This window comes from Urocitellus parryii, chromosome X (assembly GCF_045843805.1).
Source record: "Urocitellus parryii isolate mUroPar1 chromosome X, mUroPar1.hap1, whole genome shotgun sequence".
In the NCBI taxonomy this organism is placed as follows: domain Eukaryota; kingdom Metazoa; phylum Chordata; class Mammalia; order Rodentia; family Sciuridae; genus Urocitellus; species Urocitellus parryii.
Window position 1 is genome coordinate 129,609,814 of NC_135547.1, and position 20,464 is coordinate 129,630,277.

At 38.9% G+C, this 20,464-nt stretch overlaps 1 protein-coding gene across 1 annotated transcript; it reads left to right on the forward strand.

The window, feature by feature from the left end:
- The first annotated feature begins 517 nt into the window (after window positions 1-517).
- Window positions 518-19,646, forward strand: LOC113177928 (uncharacterized). The gene is made up of 5 exons (XM_077793677.1): window positions 518-763; window positions 16,633-16,759; window positions 16,931-16,991; window positions 18,125-18,545; window positions 18,630-19,646. Exons 1-5 carry the CDS (start codon window positions 518-520, stop codon window positions 19,644-19,646), a joined length of 1,872 nt encoding a protein of 623 aa, XP_077649803.1.
- Window positions 19,647-20,464: the final 818 nt, after the last annotated feature.

The following is a 20,464-nucleotide window of genomic DNA, read 5'->3' on the forward strand; positions in this document are numbered from 1 at the left end:
TTCAGAAACAGAAAACAAATGCTTTCAAAAGTGTTATTCTTGCCAGGGATACTGGAACAGGCCTATAATCCCAGGGATTCAGGAGGCTGAGGAAGGAGGATCACAAGTTGAAGGACAGTGTACAAAACACCTGGAATAAAATCTCAAAAATTTAAACAGAGGGAAACAAAATGGGTGGCTGGGATGTCAAGGAGAAAGCTTCCCTAGTTTTGATCCCCAATTCAAAAACAAAATATTCTTTCCAATATTTCTCTAGAGAAAAAATGAAAATTAATAGGCTGTGTCCATTTGAAACACAGGAGGAAGACCAGATATTTATGACGGCAAAAGATGGGGCATTTTAGAACGCAGGAGGAAACTGCAATTTGAAAGACCGACAGCAGCTTTTGGAGGAACTAAATTGGGGGAAGGAAAGTGGATTTGGGATCCTGCTTCCTACACATTTGGAAGAGTGGGTGTGGGCCACCAGCAGCAGGGAGGGGAGGGGAAGCTGGGCACCTGAGCCGCCCATTCAACAATGGAAGCCAAGGAACAGGGCCCAGGGCCACCTGCCAGTGGGAACAGGGCCTCATGCTCCGCAGCTGACATCAGAAACTGGATACCCAGCCCAATTCTAGGGGCCAGAGAGCAGAAGCCCAAGGCCATCCGCCTTGGTGGACTAGGCTGCACCCTCTGCACCAACCTCGCGCACCCAACACCCAGCTCACCCCGCGGGACCAGTGGACAGAGGCTTAGGGTCTGCCGCCAGGGAGGTGACTTCAAGGTTCTACCATCCAGCCCAACCCCCAGGAAAAGGGGACAGAGACCCAGGGCAACCCAAAGATGACCTTGTTGCAGACCTGGCAACTTTTGTGATATTGAAGCAGTGTGAAAACCCCCTTCAAACCTCAATTCTTGGAGTCTAGTCAGAAAAACTTGAGACGTGTTGCCCAATAATAGACAGGAGCTTACTGAAGGGCTAGAAACAGGGGAAGGGGACACTCTAAAGGTGTAGACTGGGTCCTCTCAGAGAGGAGAGGGAGAGTGTACCCCTTCTGCACTCCAGTTATATTGGAGTTCCAGAGAAGATTTCAGAGAGTCCTGCCCAGGTCCACCACTAAACTTTTGACTGACCACAGGGTGACATCCAACCTTCAAGCACCCACTGTAATGGTAACTAAATCTATGTCACCTTGGCTCATGATGAGCAGTTCTAATTGGATTCTTTATTCTTTTGTGGCTGCATACAATAACTTTATTTGATTTATTATTTATATGTGGTGCTGAGGATCAAACCCAGGGCCTTGCACATGCAAGGCGAGTGCTCTACTGCTGAGCCACAACCCCAGCCACCTCTCATTGGATTCTTATCCAATGAATTAACCTTATCTTTCAAAATCTGGCCTGTGAAAAGTCTCAAAAAATCTCTCCCTGCAAAGTAACTCTGATTCCTCTTAGGGTGAGTCCTGCCTGCATTTCCTATGCAGATCACAAGTAGTTTGCTGAGGAATGTGATGTAACCTGCCTACTTAGACCAGGCAGGGTTGAAGGTAAATCGCTTTTTAGCAAAAAATGCAAATAGGGGTCAGCACAGTTGTCTCATTTTATAGGATTATTCTTTTAACCTTCTGTTCCCACCATTGTCATCTTTCTGTTCCCTAAAAGTGTGATAGTAGGAGCAAATGTGACTCCATTTTGTTTTATGAATTCATCCTGTGAAACAACTATGCCAAGTAGAAGGGTCATGACTGGGGCAAGATGTTCTTTTCCTTTTGCTATAGAAACCTTTAAAAACACGGAACTATCCAATGGGGTATTGTTTCTGTAACTAGGGTAACAGGCTCTGTTTCAGTAACTGGGGGGATTGGGCTAACGTGATTGGTTAGGCTTCCTGCCCCTTGACTGCACTCTCCCACTTCTGTAACCTGGCTTGCTTGCATTGCTAGACCCCCGAACATCCCTTCTGTAGTTTTCAGGTTTATAAGAAGCACCCTTGCAATTGTTCCAGGCTGATCAGGGGAACAGCTTTATGTTGTGGTCAGCTGCCACTGGTGTGCTTCAATAAAGGCTTGATTTGATTATACATGAGTGGTCTGGAAGTCAGTTTATGAAACTCTGGAATGAGCTTTAACTATAACAAAAGACTGAGAGACAAATGTACAGAGAAGGACACATGTTACTGATGGTCTTTCAAGATGAAATGTTTATGGGAGAAGGCACTCAGAAAACAGTACAGTCAGCATTTTATTTTCTGGTGCACAAGGTCCTTTTACCCACCTTCATTTCTCACTGAATACTATGGGGTATACCTTTTTCTGGATCATCACCTGGGTTTTACTGTCTCCCATTGGGTCATTTAAAGAAATACACTGCTGGGCACTGTGGTGCATCCTGTAATTCCAGTGACCTGGGAGGCTGAGTTAGAACGATTGCAAGTTCAAAACCAGCCTCACAACTTAGTGAGGCCCTAAAGAATTTAGCAAGACCCTGTCTCAAAAAAAAACAGAAAAGAAAAAGAAATAAAATAAAAAGAGCTAAAAATTTGGCTCAGTGTTTAGGCAGACCTGAGGGTAATCCCTGGTTTCAAAAACAAATTATATATATATCCACCCTCCTACACAGACTGCTGTAAATCCTTTTTTTTTTTCATTTAATTTTTGCATATTATTTTTTACATGTCATATATCTGTCAAATTCCAGATTAAACAGTAACTGGCTAGAATACTTATTGCATTCTGTAATTCAATGTCTTTTGAGGAAGTTAAAAGGACACAAACGATTTAATTAGGATTTATTTATTTATTTATGGTACTGGGAATTAAATTCACAGCAATTTGGCTACTGAGTCACATCATGAGTATTGTTAAATACTCGTTTTTTTTTTTTTTTTTGTATTTGTTAAAGAGACATAGTTTCACTAAGTTGCTGACTGCCTCGCTATTGCTGATGTTGGCTTTGACCTGGCAATCCTCCTGCCTTAGCTTCTGGAGCCACTGGGATTGCAGAAGTGTGCAACCATGCCCAGTCTAAACTTCTCATTTGTCTTCTTCTTCATTTGTCAATAGTAAATTGAAGTCGCCATCCTGAGTTTTATTCTCAAACCCATTACATTTATGCTCCCACCCACCACAATAAAAAAGGGGGCTGGGGATGTGGCTCAGTGTTACAGTGCCCCTGCTACGGGTTCAATGCCCTGCACAGAGGGGGAAAAAAGCACCTGGAGTTCTGAGCCCTCAACTGGCATGTGGCCCCTCTTCTAAACTTGTGGGAATATGACTCTTCATAATTAGCCCCCTGCCTCTATTATCCATGAGTGACATTGTTAGGTAGAATGAATTTGAGACAGTGTGCCACATGTGGAAAACTTCACAAAGTCTTAATGTAGAAAACCTACATTTTATTTTATTTCCATGGCACATTGCCTTCCTTCCATCCCCATTCTGCTGGGGAGAGAACACTGAGCCCAATCACCAACACCAATTGCTCAGGCTATCTCCTCTTAAGATCAGTGGCCAGATTTATACACTATGGAGTATTACTCTGCATTAAAAAATGACAAAATCATAGAATTTGGAGGGAAATGGATGGCATTAGAGCAGATTATGCTAAGTGAAGCTAGTCAATCTTTAAAAAACAAATACCAAATGACTCCTTTGATATAAGGGGAGTCAACAAGGACAGGGTAGGGACGAAGAGCTTGAGAAGAAGATTTACATTAAACAGGGATGAGAGGTGGGAGGGAAAGGGAGTGAGAAGGGGAATCGCATGGAAATGGAAGGCGATCCCCAGGGTTATACAAAATGACATATAAGAGGAAAGGAGGGGTAAGACAAGATAATACAAATGGAAGAAATGATTTACAGTGGAAGGGGTAGAGAGAGAAAAGGGGAGGGGAGGGGAGGGGAGGGGAGGGGGGATAATAGAAAATAGGACAGACAGCAGAATACATCAGACACTAGAAAGGCAATATGTCAATCAATGGAAGGGTAACTGATGTGATTCAGCAATCTGTATACGGGGTAAAATTGGGAGTTCATAACCCACTTGAACCAAACCGTGTAATATGATGTATTAAGAACTATGTAATATTTTGAAAGACCAATAATAAAAAAAATAAATAAAAAAAAATAAAAAAAAAAGATCAGTGGCCAGGAGGTGAGGAGATTTACTGAAATAATTGTCAAACTCATTTCATTTTTAGATATCATATATGTGTGATATATGTGATAACTTTAAATATTGTTTCAAAAATTTTGAGACTGTCTTACTAAGTCGTCTGGGGTTGCACCAGCTGATACTATATATGCATATAGGTATCTTTTTCGTTGAGGTTCTGTGGGATAATCCCTGTGGGGCTTGACCTCTGAGCCAGATCCCCAACCCTCTTTATTTTAAGTTAAGCTAGGAACTCCCTGTTTGTAGATTCGACCTGAACCTTGGGCTCCTCCTGCCTCCGCCTCCCCAAGTAACTTTTTTTTTGTTTGTTGGTTTGTTTTAATTGTTGTTTGTTTCTATGGTGAGGTTAAAACCCAGGGCATCACCCATGCTGGGAAAGCAGTCTCCCTCAGCCAGAGCTCAATCCCAGATGTTATCAACTGTACCAGGTTCCAAGCAAAGGTTTCCCACCTGGATTAGTTCTCAGCCTAGCTAAAAAGTCGCACCTGAAAAGGGCTGGGGCCAAGGATCTGCCACTCTAGCCAGTTTTAGGTAGTGATTGGATAAACTCAGCTGTCAGTCACAATGCAGAGGCGTGCCTAGAGGCGGCCCATCAGAGACAGTAGGGTGGAAGTGTCCAATCAGATCCGAGAAAGGGCGGGCTTTGGAAATCTCGCGGGCTTTTCTCTCTGACCAACTGCACTCCTCCCTTTCTGGGCACCACGTGCTCTGCCCAAAAGGCCTAGGTGATTCTGAGCAGCCTGAGCCCCCTCCATCTCTGGTTCCCGGAGGTTCCTCGAGAGAACCCGGGGTCCCCAAGGAAGACAAAAATGGTGAGTTTGTGTCCAGGGCTGGAGCTATGGGGTCAGCACCTGCCTTGGGGCCCCACAAACAGGTGAGCTGCAGAGCCTGAAGGAGTCTCCTCTGGAGGTTGCCCTGGGTCTCTGTCCCCTGGTCCTGGGGGTTGGGCTGGATGGTAGTGTTACCGCTGTTGACCGGTGATGAGTTCTTGTTTCCCCGATGTTGAAGAATAACACCAAAGAAGCACGCCGAGGCAAGGTCAGAGTAGAGATTAGAAGTTTATTAAAGGAGAGCAGGAAAGACTTCTCCTGGAGGAAGAAGGGGACCCAAGAGGTGGAATCCGTGGAAGTGCGGTTGTTTCCCCTTTTTATAGTTTTGGTGATGGAATGTAGGTGGGAAGGCCCGAGGGGTGGGACACAGGTGGGCCTAATTATCACCTTTTGGGATGGGATTATCACTTCTCTGGGATGGGCCATCTCCAAATCTGTTGGGGGCTATTCATTAATACTTCTTCCAGGTGGACTTTGGCCTAGGGCCTTTTAGGGACTTCATTAACATTCCATGAGTTGTCCTGTGTTTTCCCTGAGTCATTCCCAGCATGGCCTCCATTTTAGATTTCACTCGATATGAGACCCGATTTACCTAACTACACTGACTACCTAACTTTAAATCTGGCTTCAGTAGAACCTTGAAGACACCTCCTGGCGGCTGACCCTAAGCCTCTGTCCACTGGTCCTGCGGGGTGAGCTGGGTGTTGGGTGCGTGAGGTTGGTGCAGAGGGTGCAGCCTCGTACTCCATGGCGGATGGCCCTGGGCTTCTGCTCTCTGGCTCCTAGGGGTGGGCTGGTCCCTGAGGTCAGCTGCGGAGCATGAGGCCAAGTTTCCACTGGCAGGTGGCCCTGGGCCCTGTTCCTTGGCTTCCATTGTTGAATGGGCAGCTCAGGACTCCAGCTTCCCCTCCCCTCCCTGCTGCTGGTGGCCTGCCCCCACTCTTCCAAATGTGTAGGAAGCAGGATCCCAAATCCAGTTTCCTTCCCCCAGTTTAGTTCCTTCAAAAGCTGCTGTAGGTCTTTCAAATTGCAGTTGCCTCCTGCGTTCTAAAATGTCCCATCTTTTCCACTTCCCGTCATAAATATCTGGTCTTCCTCCTGTGTTTCAAATGAACACAGCCTACTAATTTTCCCTTTTCCTCTAGAGAAATATTGGAAAGAATATTTTGTTTTTGTATTGGGTATCAAAACTAGAGACGCGTTATCAGTGGAATCCTAGCCACGCATTTGTTTTCCTCTTTTTAAATTTTGAGATCTTATTCCAAGTGTTTTGTACACTGCCCTCCATCTTGTGATCCTCCTGCTTCAGCCTCCTGAGACTCTGGGATTATAGGCCTGTTCCAGTATCCCTGGCAAGAATAACACTTTTGAAAGCATTTGTTTTCTGTTTCTGAATATCATATTTGAGGGTAAAGAATAATCACTTGGCACCTCCTGTGTCTGGGTAAAATAACTGCTTTAAAGAAAATAAAGCAGTTGGTTACTTGTACTAGGGATACTGAATCTTGGGCTGCATCCCCAGCCCTTTTTGTTTGTTTTGTTGGTTTTTGCAGACAATTATTTATTTATTTTACTTGGTTTTCATTACTTATACATGACAGTAAAATGCATTTTGACACATCATACATAAATAGAGTGTAATTTCTCATTTTCTGGTTGTACATAATGTACATTCATACCGGTCATGTAGTCATATATGCACATAGGGTAATAATGTCTGATTTATTCTACTGTTCTTCATCTCCAGTCCTTTTAAATTCTATTATAAGACAGCATCTGGCTGTGTTACCCAGCCTATCCTGAAATTTGTGATCCTCCAGCCTCAGCTTCTCAAGCTGTTAGCATTAAAAGCACTGACCACCATATCTGAAGAAAATAGTTTATATTTTTTAATTTTTTAAAAATTTGTTTTAATTATACATGATATTAGGATGTATTTATATAATTTGGTGTATGATAAATGGATGGGAAATAACTTCTCATTTTTTTGAGTGTACATCTTGCAGAATCATATTGTTCATTTAGTCACACATATACATACAATAATAATGTTTATTTCATTCTACTATCTTTCCCATCCCCACATCCCCTCTTCTTCCATCCAATAACTTCCCTCTACCTAATCTAAGGTAACACTATTTTCCCCTAGTGCCCCCCTCATTGACTTTATTGTAAATTAGCATCCACATATTAGAGAAAACATTTGGCCTTTGGTTTTATAGAATTGACTAATTTCGCTTAACATGATATTGTCCAACTTCAACCATTTACTGGCAAAAGGCATAATTTCAGTCTTTTTTAAAGTTCACTAATATTCCATAATATATATATATATATATATATATATATATATATATATATATATATATATAATCTTTTTCTTTATCCATTCATCTATTGAGGGAAACCTAGGTTGTTCCATAGTCTAGCTATTGTGAATTGAGCTGCTAGAAACGTTGACATGACTGCATCACTATCTATATGGTGATTTTAAGTCCTTTGGGTATAGACTGAGGAGAGGGATAGCTGGGTCAAATGGTGGTTCCATTCCCAGTTGTCTGAGGAATCTCCATACTGCTTTCCATAGTGGTTGCACCAATTTGCAGTCCCACCAGCAATGTATGAGTATACCTTTTTCCCCACATCCTCACCAATATTTATTGTTGCCTGCATTCTTGATGATTGTCATTCTGACAGTACTGAGATGAAATCTTATAGTAGTTTTGATTTGCATTTCTCTAATTGCCTGGGATGTTGAACTTTTTTTCATATATTTGTTGATCAGTTGTATTTCTTCTTCTGTGAAATATCTGTTCATTTCCTTTGCCCTTTATTGATTGGGTTATTAGGTTTTTGGTGTTAAGTTTTTTGAGTTCTTTATATATCCTAGAGATTAATTCTTTATCAGAGGTGCATATGGTAAAGATTGTCTCCAATCATGTAGGCTTTCTTCTTACATTGTTGTTTCCTTTGATGAGAAGAAGCTTTTTAATTTGAATCCATTTCATTTATTGATTCTTGATTTCACTTCTTGTGCTTTAGGATTCTTGTTAAGGAACTCAGGTCCTAGGCTGATGTGTGAAGATTTGGGCCTATTTTTTCCTTCTGTTAGGTGCAAAATCTCTGATAGAGTGTCTAAGTCTTTGATCCATTTTGAGTTGATTTTTGTGCAGATTGAGAGATAGAGGTTTAACTTCATTTTGCTACATATGTATTTCCAGTTTTGCCAGCACCATTTGTTGAGTAGGCTCTCTTTTTTCCACTGAAAGTTTTTGGCACCTTAGATTAGTATGATATAACTATGTTTAAGTGGGTTTGTGTCTGTGTCCTCAATTCTGTACCATTGGTCTACAAATCTATTTTGATGCCAATATTTTGCAGCATTATTTTTTTTCTATAGCTCTGTACTGTAGTTTAAGGTCTGGTATTGTGATGCCTCCTGCTTCACTTTTCTTGTTAAGGATTGCTTTAGCTATTCTGAGTCGCTTATTTTTCCAAATAAATTTCATGTTTGACTTTTCTATTTCTATGAAGAATTTCATTGGAATTTTAATAAGAATTGTATTAATCTCATAACACTTTTGGAAGTATGGCCATTTTAACAATATTCATTCTGCCTATCCAGGATCTTGGGAGATCTCTCCATCTTCTGAGGTTTTCTTCAATTTTTTTCTTTAGTATTCTATATTTTAAATCAGAGGTTTTTCACCTCTTTTGTTAGATTGATTCCCAGGTATTTTGTTTTATTTTTGAGGCTATTGTGAGTGGAATAGTTTTTCTAATTTATATTGAAGAAGATTCATTGCTGATGTATAGGAATTCATTTGATTTATGGTTGTTGATTTTATATCCTGCTACTTTGCTGAATTCATTTATGCAACCTTGATATTTTCTTGTGGAATTTTTTGGATCTTCTAGATATATAATCATGTCATTAGCAAATATTGATGGTTTGAGTTCTTGTATACCTATTTGTATCCCTTTAATTTCTTTTCTTCTAAGTTCTCTGACTAGAGTTTCAATGATGATATTGAATAGAAGTGGTAAAAAAGTCCATCCTTATCTTGCTCCAGTTTTCCTCAAGAATGCTTTCATTTTTTCCCATGTAGAATGATTCTGGCCTTGGATTTAGCAGATATAGTTTTACAATGTTGAGGTGTGTTCCTACTGTCCCTATTTTCTGTAGTGTTTTGAACATGAAGTTGTGCTGTATTTTGTGAAATGCTTTTCCTGCATATATTGAGATCATATGATTCTTGTGTTTAATTCTATTAATAGGATGAATTATGTTTCTTGATTTCTGTGTGTTGAAGCAACCTTACATCCCTGGGATGAATCCCATTATAATGACTTTTAAAAATAAATTATCCATTTCTCCAGATGAAAACAGTATTGAAAATCCATTTTCTTTCTTTTCTCAATAGTGTGTGTGTGTGTGTGTGTGTGTGATCCACTTTCCTTTGTTCTTGCATTATTATGGAAAATGTATCTGTTATGTAATATTATTTCTTATGTATAATTTGTGAATATTCCATGGTATGGTGGTTTATCCACTTCTTTATTAAATTAAGTTCATTTCTTAGAGTAGTTGTAGGCTTTTATTGTGTAGTGAGTTCTCTAGATGAACAGAATGGAGAGGAAGAATAATTTTAAAAGGATATTTATTAGATTGTGTTACATGACCAGAAGCTGGATAGTCCACAATGGCCATCTTCAGGCTTGAGAGCTATAGAAGTAGAAGATGTGCAGTCCAAGATACTTAAGCTTCAGAACAAGAGGGTTTGATGGTGGTACCCTAGTCTGTGATCCAGTGCTTTTGGACACTCCCTGGAAATATCCTGGCAGAATCTGCTTTGGAAGAGTGAAGAAGGGAAAGTCTGATATCTTCAGGTGATCACAGCAGCAGAGGAAAAGCCATCTGAAAAGAATCCAGCTTGCTCTGATGCTGCTGCCTTGTTCTTCCAACTTTCATTCCATCCAAGCCATCATCCTATTTAGTTGATGGTGCCCACATCTAGGGACATTATCCACTTTGGTATCCCACATAGCAATCACTCCTAGTTACACCCTCATAGAACCACTCAAAAGTTTCATTATCATCAGCATCTCTGAATCCAATCAAGGCGACTATTCAAGTGAGCCATTACACATAGTATCATACACCCCTTTTATCCAGCTTATAGTCTCCACTGTTTTCAACATCTGGCATTGGTGTAGGATGTTTGTTAGTTAATGATCCAGTTGAGTGTATTTGATGAAGAGTGCGAATGAAGCAACACATGATCATCAGTCCAAATCATACATTACCTTAGGTTTCCTCCTCTTTGTGATATCCTTGTGTGTGTCATGTATTCTACATGACAAGGTCATACAGAAGAGATTCACTGCCATGAGAATTTGTGATTCTTCTTTTTATCACTTCTTACTTTTCAAACTTTCCTCTCTACACATTCCCTAAGTCTCTGGCACCTATTGTCATCCTAGTTCCTCCATAAGGTTGTCTTTTTCAGAACAATGTCGACTTGGAGTCTTACTGCATTTGGCCATTTGAGACTGGCTTCTTTCACTTACCAGTGTGCATTGAAGGGTGCTGTATCTTTCCAGGCTGGAGAGCTCATTTTATGTGTGATATTCTTTGTGTAGTAACATTGTATTTTTTCAATTCACTTCTTGAAAGGTGCCCCTGAGTTAATTGTAGAGTGCACAGTATTGATTTTGTAAGCACACGAGTGTCTTCCACAGTATCTGTTCCCTTTCATTCACATGAGCAGGGAAAGAGTTCTTGATGATTTATGTTTTCACTGTCTTTCTGTGCTGCCTGTGTGAGTTTCTCTTCAGATCTTCTGCCCAGTTTTAAGTTGGTTGCTTGCTTTCTTACTAAGTTGTTGTTCATGTATGTTGAACACCAGTCCATTGTTATTATGTGTTCTGAAAACATTTTTCCAGTTTTTCTGCTTGTCTTCTTATTCTCTTAAGTTTATCTTTTGAGAAATGGAAACTTCAATTTGATAAAGTTCTGTTTACTAGTGTTTCACTCACAGATCATGTTTTTCATATTGCATATGAAGCTTTCATGCCAAGTCTATATTTGTTTGTAAGTACTTCTGTGTTATTTTTATGAAGTTCTAAATTTTGAATTTAGTTGGAGAATGTACAGGCAATATTTTGGTGCTAGGTAGAGAATCCACACCTCCTAATTGCCAGCCAGGTGCTTTGCTAAAGCTGCAGCTCCAGCCCTGTGTCATTTTTGTAAACTGAGTCTCCACTGGGAGCTGAATTTGTGACATTTGTGAAGGAACTATTCTCCATTTCTTTTCATACTAATGTACAGGTGCTTTGCCAACACTTTTCTAGAGAGTATATTTTGCAGTGATTTCTCCTTTGCTTATTTGTCAAATACCAGTGGAGTATATTTCTACTGTGCCAAATACCACACTGTCTTGATGATTGTAGCCTTTTTGTAGTTTCAACCTCAGATAATGTCCATTTTCTGAAATTATTTTTCATTATTGTGTTTTTGGTTATGGGTCTTTTGTGACTGTAAATGAAACATAAAAGGTATTTTATTTTGATTTTATTGAATCCATAACAAAATTGATAATAATTGATGATTACACTGAAGCTTCTCCAATATGAACATGAAATATCTCCACATATTTGCCTGGTCTTTTCTTTTCTCCTTAAAACTTGCCCTTTTTGACATACAGATTTTTCAGTTTTACATATGAGTGTTGCTTTCTTTCTTTGTGTGAATGTGTGCTATATAACTGATATATGTTTGTGCTAATATTTTGTTTTCTGTTGCTGGGTGTTGGACTCAAGGGTGTTCTATCATTAACCTACATTTTTAGTACTATTTATTTATTTGTTTGTTTATTTATTTAGAGACAGTCTTGTAAAACAGCCCATGCTGGCCACAAAGCTGGGATCCTCCTGGCTCTTGTCACTGCAGATAGTTCAACTAGTTCAGGGATCCCTGGCATTGCCTCTGTGCCCATCTTGCTGCTGCCGTCAGTATAACAGTTTTCCTATTTGTTAACCTTGTGCTTTACAACCCTGATATCATCTTGTTGATGTTCATAATTCTTTGATTTATTTCACATAGAGTAAAGGTTCATGTCTCTCTCTAGAGAAATTTGTGATTTTCTGACCTTCAGTATATTTCTTCATTATTCTCGACTTTTTTCTTTACTATTGTTATAACCATGATATTTATTATTTAGCTTTCTATTGTGATGGATGATGGTAATTAATTTTAAAATTTTTAATCAACCTTGAATAGGTGTAATAATTCTCTCTTGGAATTGTTGTATGGTTCTTTTTATTCATTTTTGTATTTAGTTAAGTAATGTTTGTGGAGGTATTTAGCTTTTATGACCATGAGAGTAATTCATAGCTCCCTTATTTAATCATGTTCATTTTGTTAATATTATAACATGTGCCTCAGAAGAAACTGGAAGTTGTTTTCTCTGCTTCTTCATGGTAGAAAAGAAATGTAGAAAATTGGTGGTTATTCCTATTTGCCTTTTGGAAGCCTGTATGATGTATCAGAGCCCTATGTTTTTGTTTTTGTTTTTAAACAGCAAAGAGGTGTTTATTGCGAGCTAGCTCGGTCCTCCATGCGCACACAGCAACTGGTGACGCTGGGAGTCCCTATGTTTTCTTTTGGATAGTAATCAGTTATTGAGTCAGTTTCTTCAGTAGGCATGGGCTCATCTGTTTTGTGTATTTGTACTTCTGTGTAAGTTATAAGAGATTGTTTCTCTCAAAGTATTGGGCCAGTTCCTCTAAGTTATCTAATTTTTATCGAGCACATGTTCATGATATTTTTGAAGGGCCCATGAATGGTAACAATGGCTCTTTTAATTCTAATGTGTAGTTTCTCTGTCCTCTGTTGTCTTTTTACTTTAATGTCATAGTATTTCTTATACCTTAGTCTTATTTACTTCCTTTGATGTGGTGGTAAGGATTGAACCCAGTGCTTCACTGGTGCTAGGCAAGCTCTTTACTGAGCCATAACCTCACCCGTGTGCTCTGTTTCCTTATCCTCCTATCAGTTTATCAGTGATGCTGATCTTATGAAGTACTTGGTTTTGCAGACTGCTGACTTCCTGGTTGTGGTTTCATCAATACCCTTTCTGTTATTTGCCTGTGCTTAATTTATACTTACGTTGGTTTTCATTCTCTGGTTTTCTTAAGTGGAAGGTTTAATGATTGCTTTTTTTCTCTCGTTTTCTAAAATATGTTTTGGATCCCTTAGATAATGTTTTGGATGCTGTAGATACCACTGACAACATCTGTGCTGTTTCCCATGTTGGACTTTTACATTTCATTATTTTTCTAAACAAGGTCAAGTTTTCCCTTGCATCACCTCTTTCTCCTGAGTCTTTTAGAGTCCTGTGTTGCATCTCCCATTTCCTAGAGGCTTTCCAGCTGCTTCTGATCTCATTTCTGCTTAGCTCCCATGTTCTTTGAGCATACTTAGTATTTCACTGTGCTGCACACTTGTTGAGGTGAGGCTTATGGCTCAGAATATGGCCTATTCTGGCGAGTGTTGCTGTGATCCTGAGAAGGCTGTGTGTTTTGCTGTTGGTGAATGGCCAGTGAAGCTCTGCTCTCTGAGGCTTTGCTGTGTGGTGTCAGACCCTACAGACTTGTGGTGATGTCTCAAAGTGTAACTGCAGAGTGTTCCTTGTTCTGGACAGTTTTGTATGTTTCTGCCTGATGTATTTCTTCTTTGTTTCAGGTCCATGCACATTAATATTTCCAGACAGTTATTTGTAAAGTTTAGCCTATGGCTGACACAGTAATAAATACATGTAATCCCAGCCACTGAGGAGTGTTAGACAAGAGGATCCCAAGTTCAAAGCCATCCTCAACAACTTACGTCCTGAGCTTCTTAGAATTATTTTTTTCTCAAATTTGAAATAATATTTAAAAATTGCTCATTTGTTAAGTACCCCTTTAAATCATTGGTATAAAATATAAACAAACAAATACATAAATATAAAATTCAACCCAGGAATACTGGAGTCTGGTCTCTCTCTGAAGCTTCTTTTTAATCAGATTTTAGTTGATGGTTGAAAGAGTAAACAATGATTTGCTATACTTTTCTAATGCAGGCTGTTTGTTTACTTAATTTCTTTTAAGGAATTTCTGCTCGTTTTTCAAAATGACCACTTCTGAAATAGAAGAGGGAGAGTTTGTTTTAGACATTAATATAGTTCCATAATGATTTTAGTTTCAATTGGCCAAACTTACATCAGAGCTGCTGTGTGCACTCTGGAGACAGTGACCATGCTCTCACATTGGGATGTCAGGCCTCTGTCCTGTACCAGAGAGGGTCAGTCTGAAGGGCTAGAGAAGGTCACACTTTGCTTGCTGCTCTCCATTCTTCCCTGTGACTGCTTCATGGAGCTGTTGGGATCCTTTCATGGCTTTTGGCCATGGTGATGTTTTTGTTCTGATGGTTCTGCTTGTGTTTCCACTTTTCTCTGGAGGTATGTGTAGAGCAGCTCTCTCTCCCTAGAACCACTTCAATCTTGGGTGTAAATAACTTTCTTTCTTTGAAGATCAATTGGCTATATGTGTGTTAGGTTATTTTTGCGTTTCTATTACCTTCTATCTTATGACAGAATCAAAATGTTTTTCGACTTTCTGTTCTTTTCTATTTCATTGCAGTACTGTGATAGTGCCAGCCCCCTGTTGTATCGTTTTAGTATGCATGCTTATCTTTGTATTTACTGCATATCATTTTTATAAAATTGTTTATCTTATTGTTTTTTAAAAACTAAATTTTTACTGGTGCAGGGGTGCCTGCCGGTAATCCCAGCAGCTAGGGAGGCTCAAGGAGGAGAATCATTGTTTTAGATGCTAACCGCAGCCACCTAGTAGGGCCTGAATAAGTTAGTGAGTACTGCCTTAAAATGAAAAGTGTGCTGAGCATGTATCTCAGTGGTTAAGTGCCATGGGTTCAATCTCTGCTTATTTTTTTCTTTTTTTTGCTCCACTGAAATAAATAAATAAATAAATAAATAGTTTGAACCTTTTGTAATCATCTTAAAAGTGTTTTAGTCTTTCACATTTGAATGTATAATAAATGGACTTTTTTTCTACAGAATAGTGGTATGTCATGCCCTTTGCCAACTAGATTCCAGTTTGCCTGGACCATCATTGTGATCTGTGTCCAAGACACCTGGTGTCTGTGATCTTTTCATGCTGAGAAGACCAGCACATTGAAAGCTTCCTCTGGGTCTCTTGCTCACCTCTGCTGATACTATGCTTGCTGCTCAGGAGGTCACCTGTTTTAAGTTCTTGAGTATGGTTGTATATCAGTGGCAGGGGCACATTCTGCTAGATAATCTTTTTGGCTTTTCTGTCATTGTGCAGACAGAATTCACAGCATTTTCACAGATGTACATGGAGTGACCTGTTTCACACCCAAACTGTGTTAGATAGGTGATGATTCTGGGTTGCAACCCTGCTGTTTTACCACAATCTGGAAATGCTTTTTACCTTAGGTTTGTTCGCACCAGCATCATTACAGGCACTAGAAAACTCTTTCACAACAGACATCCATTGTACATGTGGTCCATCCTTGCTCAAAGAGTTTTGTTCAGAACGTGGCCATGAGGTACATGAATGTTCCTATGGTAGTGAACTGACTTCTGTTCATAAGAGTTTTTCAACTGTTGGACATTCATTGTTGCTATGGGATTTAGAATAGTAGTTCCTGTTGTTTATTAAGAAGACCGTTTTGAGTCTCATAAAACTTTTTAAGGTTGTTGTTGGGACAAGGTGACATCTTTGTTCCATTGAGGTATTTATAAGACATCTGTGATCTTTCCATTACACCATTCTGCTTTGAAAGTGACCACAACCAATTATCAAATTTTTGTGTTCATTAATTATTGTACTTGTTTACTAGTTGACTAAAGTCTTTATCTGGAGTAAAGCACCTTCAAACTTCTTGTTGCTCTCTTGCTGTAATCATATAGATGAACTCAATCCCCAGTTCACAAATTTTGACAACCTGTTTGACACTTTGTCTTTATTTTGTCCCTGAGACAAGTTTCTTTGTGACCCATGCCTAGAAGTTGTGAGTGGGGCTGATTCTAGGAATTTCTTTTTAGATAGAACAATGGACTTCCAGAAAGTTTCAAGAGATGAGTAAATACCATGTTGTCTATGTTAACTGTGTAGGCACAGTGAAACACTGTGGTTGGAAAATTTGCTCTCAAATGCTGTTATCCATGATTCTAGCAATTTCCTAGTAAGTTGTCTTTCTTTTCTAAGAGCAAGTACTATAAGGAGTACTAATATGAGTTCTGTACTGCACAGAACATTTTTAGAATGTGTAATAGAGGTGCAACCAACCCAGAAGTGAGGAGTGAACCAGGAGCCCACCTTACTTACTGTGAACTTACCAAAAGAACGGTATAAAACACTTTGCTTTTTGCCTCCCAAGTGGCCCAGTTCAAGTGTTGGAATGTCTGAGAAGAATTGAGTGCCACAAAGATTTGATGAACCAAGTTGTAGAATTAATCAGAAGGTCAGAGAATCATCTGAATAGCATGCATGTTAAGTATAGATTTATCAAGCTGTCAGTGTATCCTGGACTACACTACACATTTGTGGCATTTTTAAGATCTCAGTGACCTTTGAGGATGTGGCTGTGAACTTCACCCTGGAAGAGTGGCATTTGCTGGATCTATCTCAGAAGAACCTTTACATAGACGTGATGCTGGAAGTCTTCAGAAACCTGGCATTTATAGGTAATATTGATGATTCTTTAATTAATCAACTAGAGAACTCATGAATATTTTGATCATTTATGTAGAATTTGAAAAGGCAATCAGTTGGTGAATTATTTACCATAAAGAGCACATAAAGGCATTACTAGTTCCTCAAAATTTATAAAAGTTTTTTCTGGTTTGTCATTTTAGGAAACAACTGGAATGACAAGAAAATTGAAGATCAGGTCGAAAATTCTGGAAACAATCTAAGGTAATTATAGTCACAAGACAAATCCTGGAGGGAATCTGAGAATATCATATAAATTTTAAAACAAACCAACCAAAGAAATATGCACAGGTTGAAATGTACTTATTTTCTTACATTTTTTACCAAAAATATTTACATAACTGTAAAAGATATTCAGTCTTTTCAAAGTTGTTGACATGCAAAAAGTGGTATGAAATTGTGTATGTGAATACACTATTTGGATATTAGCCATAAGGAAGCTATGTTGAAAAAGATTACTTTCTTTCAATTTCTTTAGATTTAGGCACTTTGTACAAGTCAGAAAACCTAGCCTTTCCCTGATGTTACTAGTAATGATAGCTTGTTCTAGCCTTCACCTGATGTTAATAGTAATTTCAGCCTAAAACCTATAAATAAATAGAAAATCATGCATGAATTAAGCACTGATAATGTGAGTATTGTTCTTCAAAGAAGTTATATCTTTAAATTCAAAGGCAAAGAAGATAGTTTGGGGAAACTTTCAATGACATTCCAATTTTCAACTGGACATAGAAATAGTGTAATAGAGTAAGTCCAAATGACTGCATCATGTGTGCAAAAGACTTCATATGCCCTTCATTCCTTTATAGGCAGACCAGTTCTCACTCTGGAATCAAATTCTACAAGCATGAGGAATGTGAAGAGAAGCCATGTGAATTTAAACAGTACAGGCAATCTCTGGTTTCTCTTGAAAGTGTTCAGAGACAAATATTAATACAATCTGCAGATGAACTTTATGAAAGTACAGTATGTGGGAAAGTCATCAGTTGTCCCAGTGACATTCAAAGACATGAAAAAACTCATGGATGGCAACCCCATGAAGGTCAAAAATGTTGTGAAGCCTTTTCTTCTCTCCCAGGTGTTCAAAGACACATGAGAACACACAGTGGAGGCAAATCTTTTAAATGTGAGGTATGTGGGAAAGCCTTTCCTTTCCCATCTTTTTTGAGGAGACATGAAGAAACTCATTCTGGAAAGAAATTCTATGAATATAAACAAGGTGATCAAACCTTCATTACACTCAGAAGTCTTCCAACTCACACGATAAGGCAGAGTGGGAATACATGTTTTAAATGCAAGGTGTGTGGGAAACAATTTGCTCATCCCTGTTTATTCAGAATACACCAGAGAACACATTCTGGAGAGAAACCCTATGAAGGTAAGCAATGTGGAAAAGCCTTTGTTAGATCCCATCAGCTTCATAAACATGGAAAAACTCACACTGGAAAGAGGTCCTATGCATGTAAGCAGTGTGGCAAATCCTTCACTCAGTCCTCTTATCTTCTAGACCATAAAAGAACACATAATGGAGATAAGCCCTATGAATGTAAGCAGTGTGGAAAAGCCTTTGCTAGATCCAGTGATCTTTACAGACACGGAAGAATTCACACTGGAGAGAAGCCCTATGAATGTAATCAGTGTGGGAAAGCCTTCACTCAGTCCTCTCATCTTCTAAACCATAAAAGAACTCATACTGGAGAGAAGCCCTATGAATGCAAACAATGTGGAAAAGCCTTTGCTAGATCCTGTCAATTTCAAGTACATGTAAGAACACATACAAGAGAGAATCTCCATGAATGTAAGCAGTGTGGCAAAGCCTTCACTCAGTTCTCTGACCTTCAGAAACATAGAAGAACGCATACAGGAGAGAAGCCTTATGAATGTAAGCAGTGTGGGAAAGCCTTTGCTACATCCAGTGATCTTTACAGACACGGAAGAACTCACACTGGAGAGAAGCCCTATGCATGTAATCAGTGTGGCAAAGCCTTCACTAAGTCCTATAGTCTTCTAAACCATAAAAGAACACATACTGGAGAGAAGTCCTATGAATGCAAACAATGTGGAAAAGCCTTTGCTAAATCCTGTAAATTTCACATACATGTAAAAACTCATACAAGAGAGAAGCTCCATGAATGTAAGCAGTGTGGTAAAGCCTTCACTCACTCCTCTCATCTTGTAAACCATAAAAGAACACATACTGGAGAGAGGCCCTATGAATGTAAGCAGTGTGGAAAAGCCTTCATTCAGTCCTCTCATCTACTAAACCATAAAAGAACACATACTGGAGAGAAGCCCTATGAATGCAAACAATGTGGAAAAGCCTTTGCTAGATCCTGTCAATTTCACGTACACGTAAAAACTCATACAAGGGAGAAGCTCCATGAATGTAAGCAGTGTGGCAAAGCCTTCACTCAGTCCTCTTACCTTCAAACTCATTTAAGAACACATACTGGAGAGAGGCCATATGAATGTGAGCAGTGTGGAAAAGCCTTCACTCAGTCCTCTCACCTTCAAACACATAAAAGAACTCATACTGGAGAGAGGCCATATGAATGTAAACAATGTGGTAAAGCCTTAACTCGGTCCTCTTACCTTCAAAATCATTTAAGAACACATAATGGAGAGAGGCCATATGAATGTAAGCAGTGTGGAAAAGCCTTCACTCAGTCCTCTCACCTTCAAACACATAAAAGAACTCATACTGGAGAGAAGCCCTATGAATGTCAACAATGTGGTAAAGCCTTTGCTACATCCTCTAACCTTCACCAACATAAAAAATTACATACTGTAGAGAAGCCCTATGAATATCAAAAATGTGAAAAGGCCTTTGCTACATCACCGCATCTTTACACACATTGAAGAACACATACTGAAGAGAGATTTTACTCATGAAAACAATTGGCAAAGTCTACTGTTACTACTGTTTCCCTCATAAATATGTAGAAAATTTACTGGAGAAAAATCCTTTAAATGTGAAATGTGGTTAAATCAGTATTTCTTGCCACCTTCAAAGACAAGAAAAGGCTCACACTGCCATATATATATATAGTAATGGAGCTTTAGCCTGGTGGAACTCTAACACTGAGCAACATTGGTATTTCTTTTTTTAAATTTTGACATAGTTATTTGTTGTGTTCCTTAGAGTCTTGTGAAGGTGCTGAAACTGGCCTCAAACTTGTGATCCTTCAGCCTTAGCCTCCCGATCTCTGAGATTAAAGGCAGATATCACCACATCTGACTGAATAACTCTTTAAATATAAAAAAAATATATGACAAATCAATCCACTTTTTCTGTTTCCTTCAAAGCCATTTCCCTCACACTGGAAAACAAGCCCTCTGAATCTGGGAGATTTGCTACAACTGATCAAAATATGTTTCTGACTATTTTTTTTCTCACATATGAAATTACTCATGTAGAGAAGCTCTGTGAATATAAGAAATGTGGGAAGTGTTCTTATATTTTCAGTTTCCTCTATGGACTGGGAAGATTCTTTTGGAAAGACTCAGGCCAAAATGAATACATTCTATGCATGTAAGGAATAAAAAGGCTCAGGTGTTCTAATTTGTTTAGTTTTATGAATGCATTCATACTGGAAAAAATCCTGTGGATAAGCAATGTGGGGCTTTATTCAACTTTCCCAGTTTCTGTAATACAAAATGATTCATATCAGGGACAA

Excerpts from the sequence above, each read along its gene's own strand:
- LOC113177928 (XM_077793677.1), top strand. The coding sequence starts at position 518 with ATGGAAGCCAAGGAACAGGGCCCAGGGCCACCTGCCAGTGGGAACAGG. Across the intron at positions 16,992-18,124 it reads AATTCTGGAAACAATCTAAG|AATACACCAGAGAACACATT; the intron begins GTAATTATAGTC and ends CTGTTTATTCAG. Across the intron at positions 18,546-18,629 it reads CTAGATCCTGTCAATTTCAA|AAACATAGAAGAACGCATAC; the intron begins GTACATGTAAGA and ends TCTGACCTTCAG.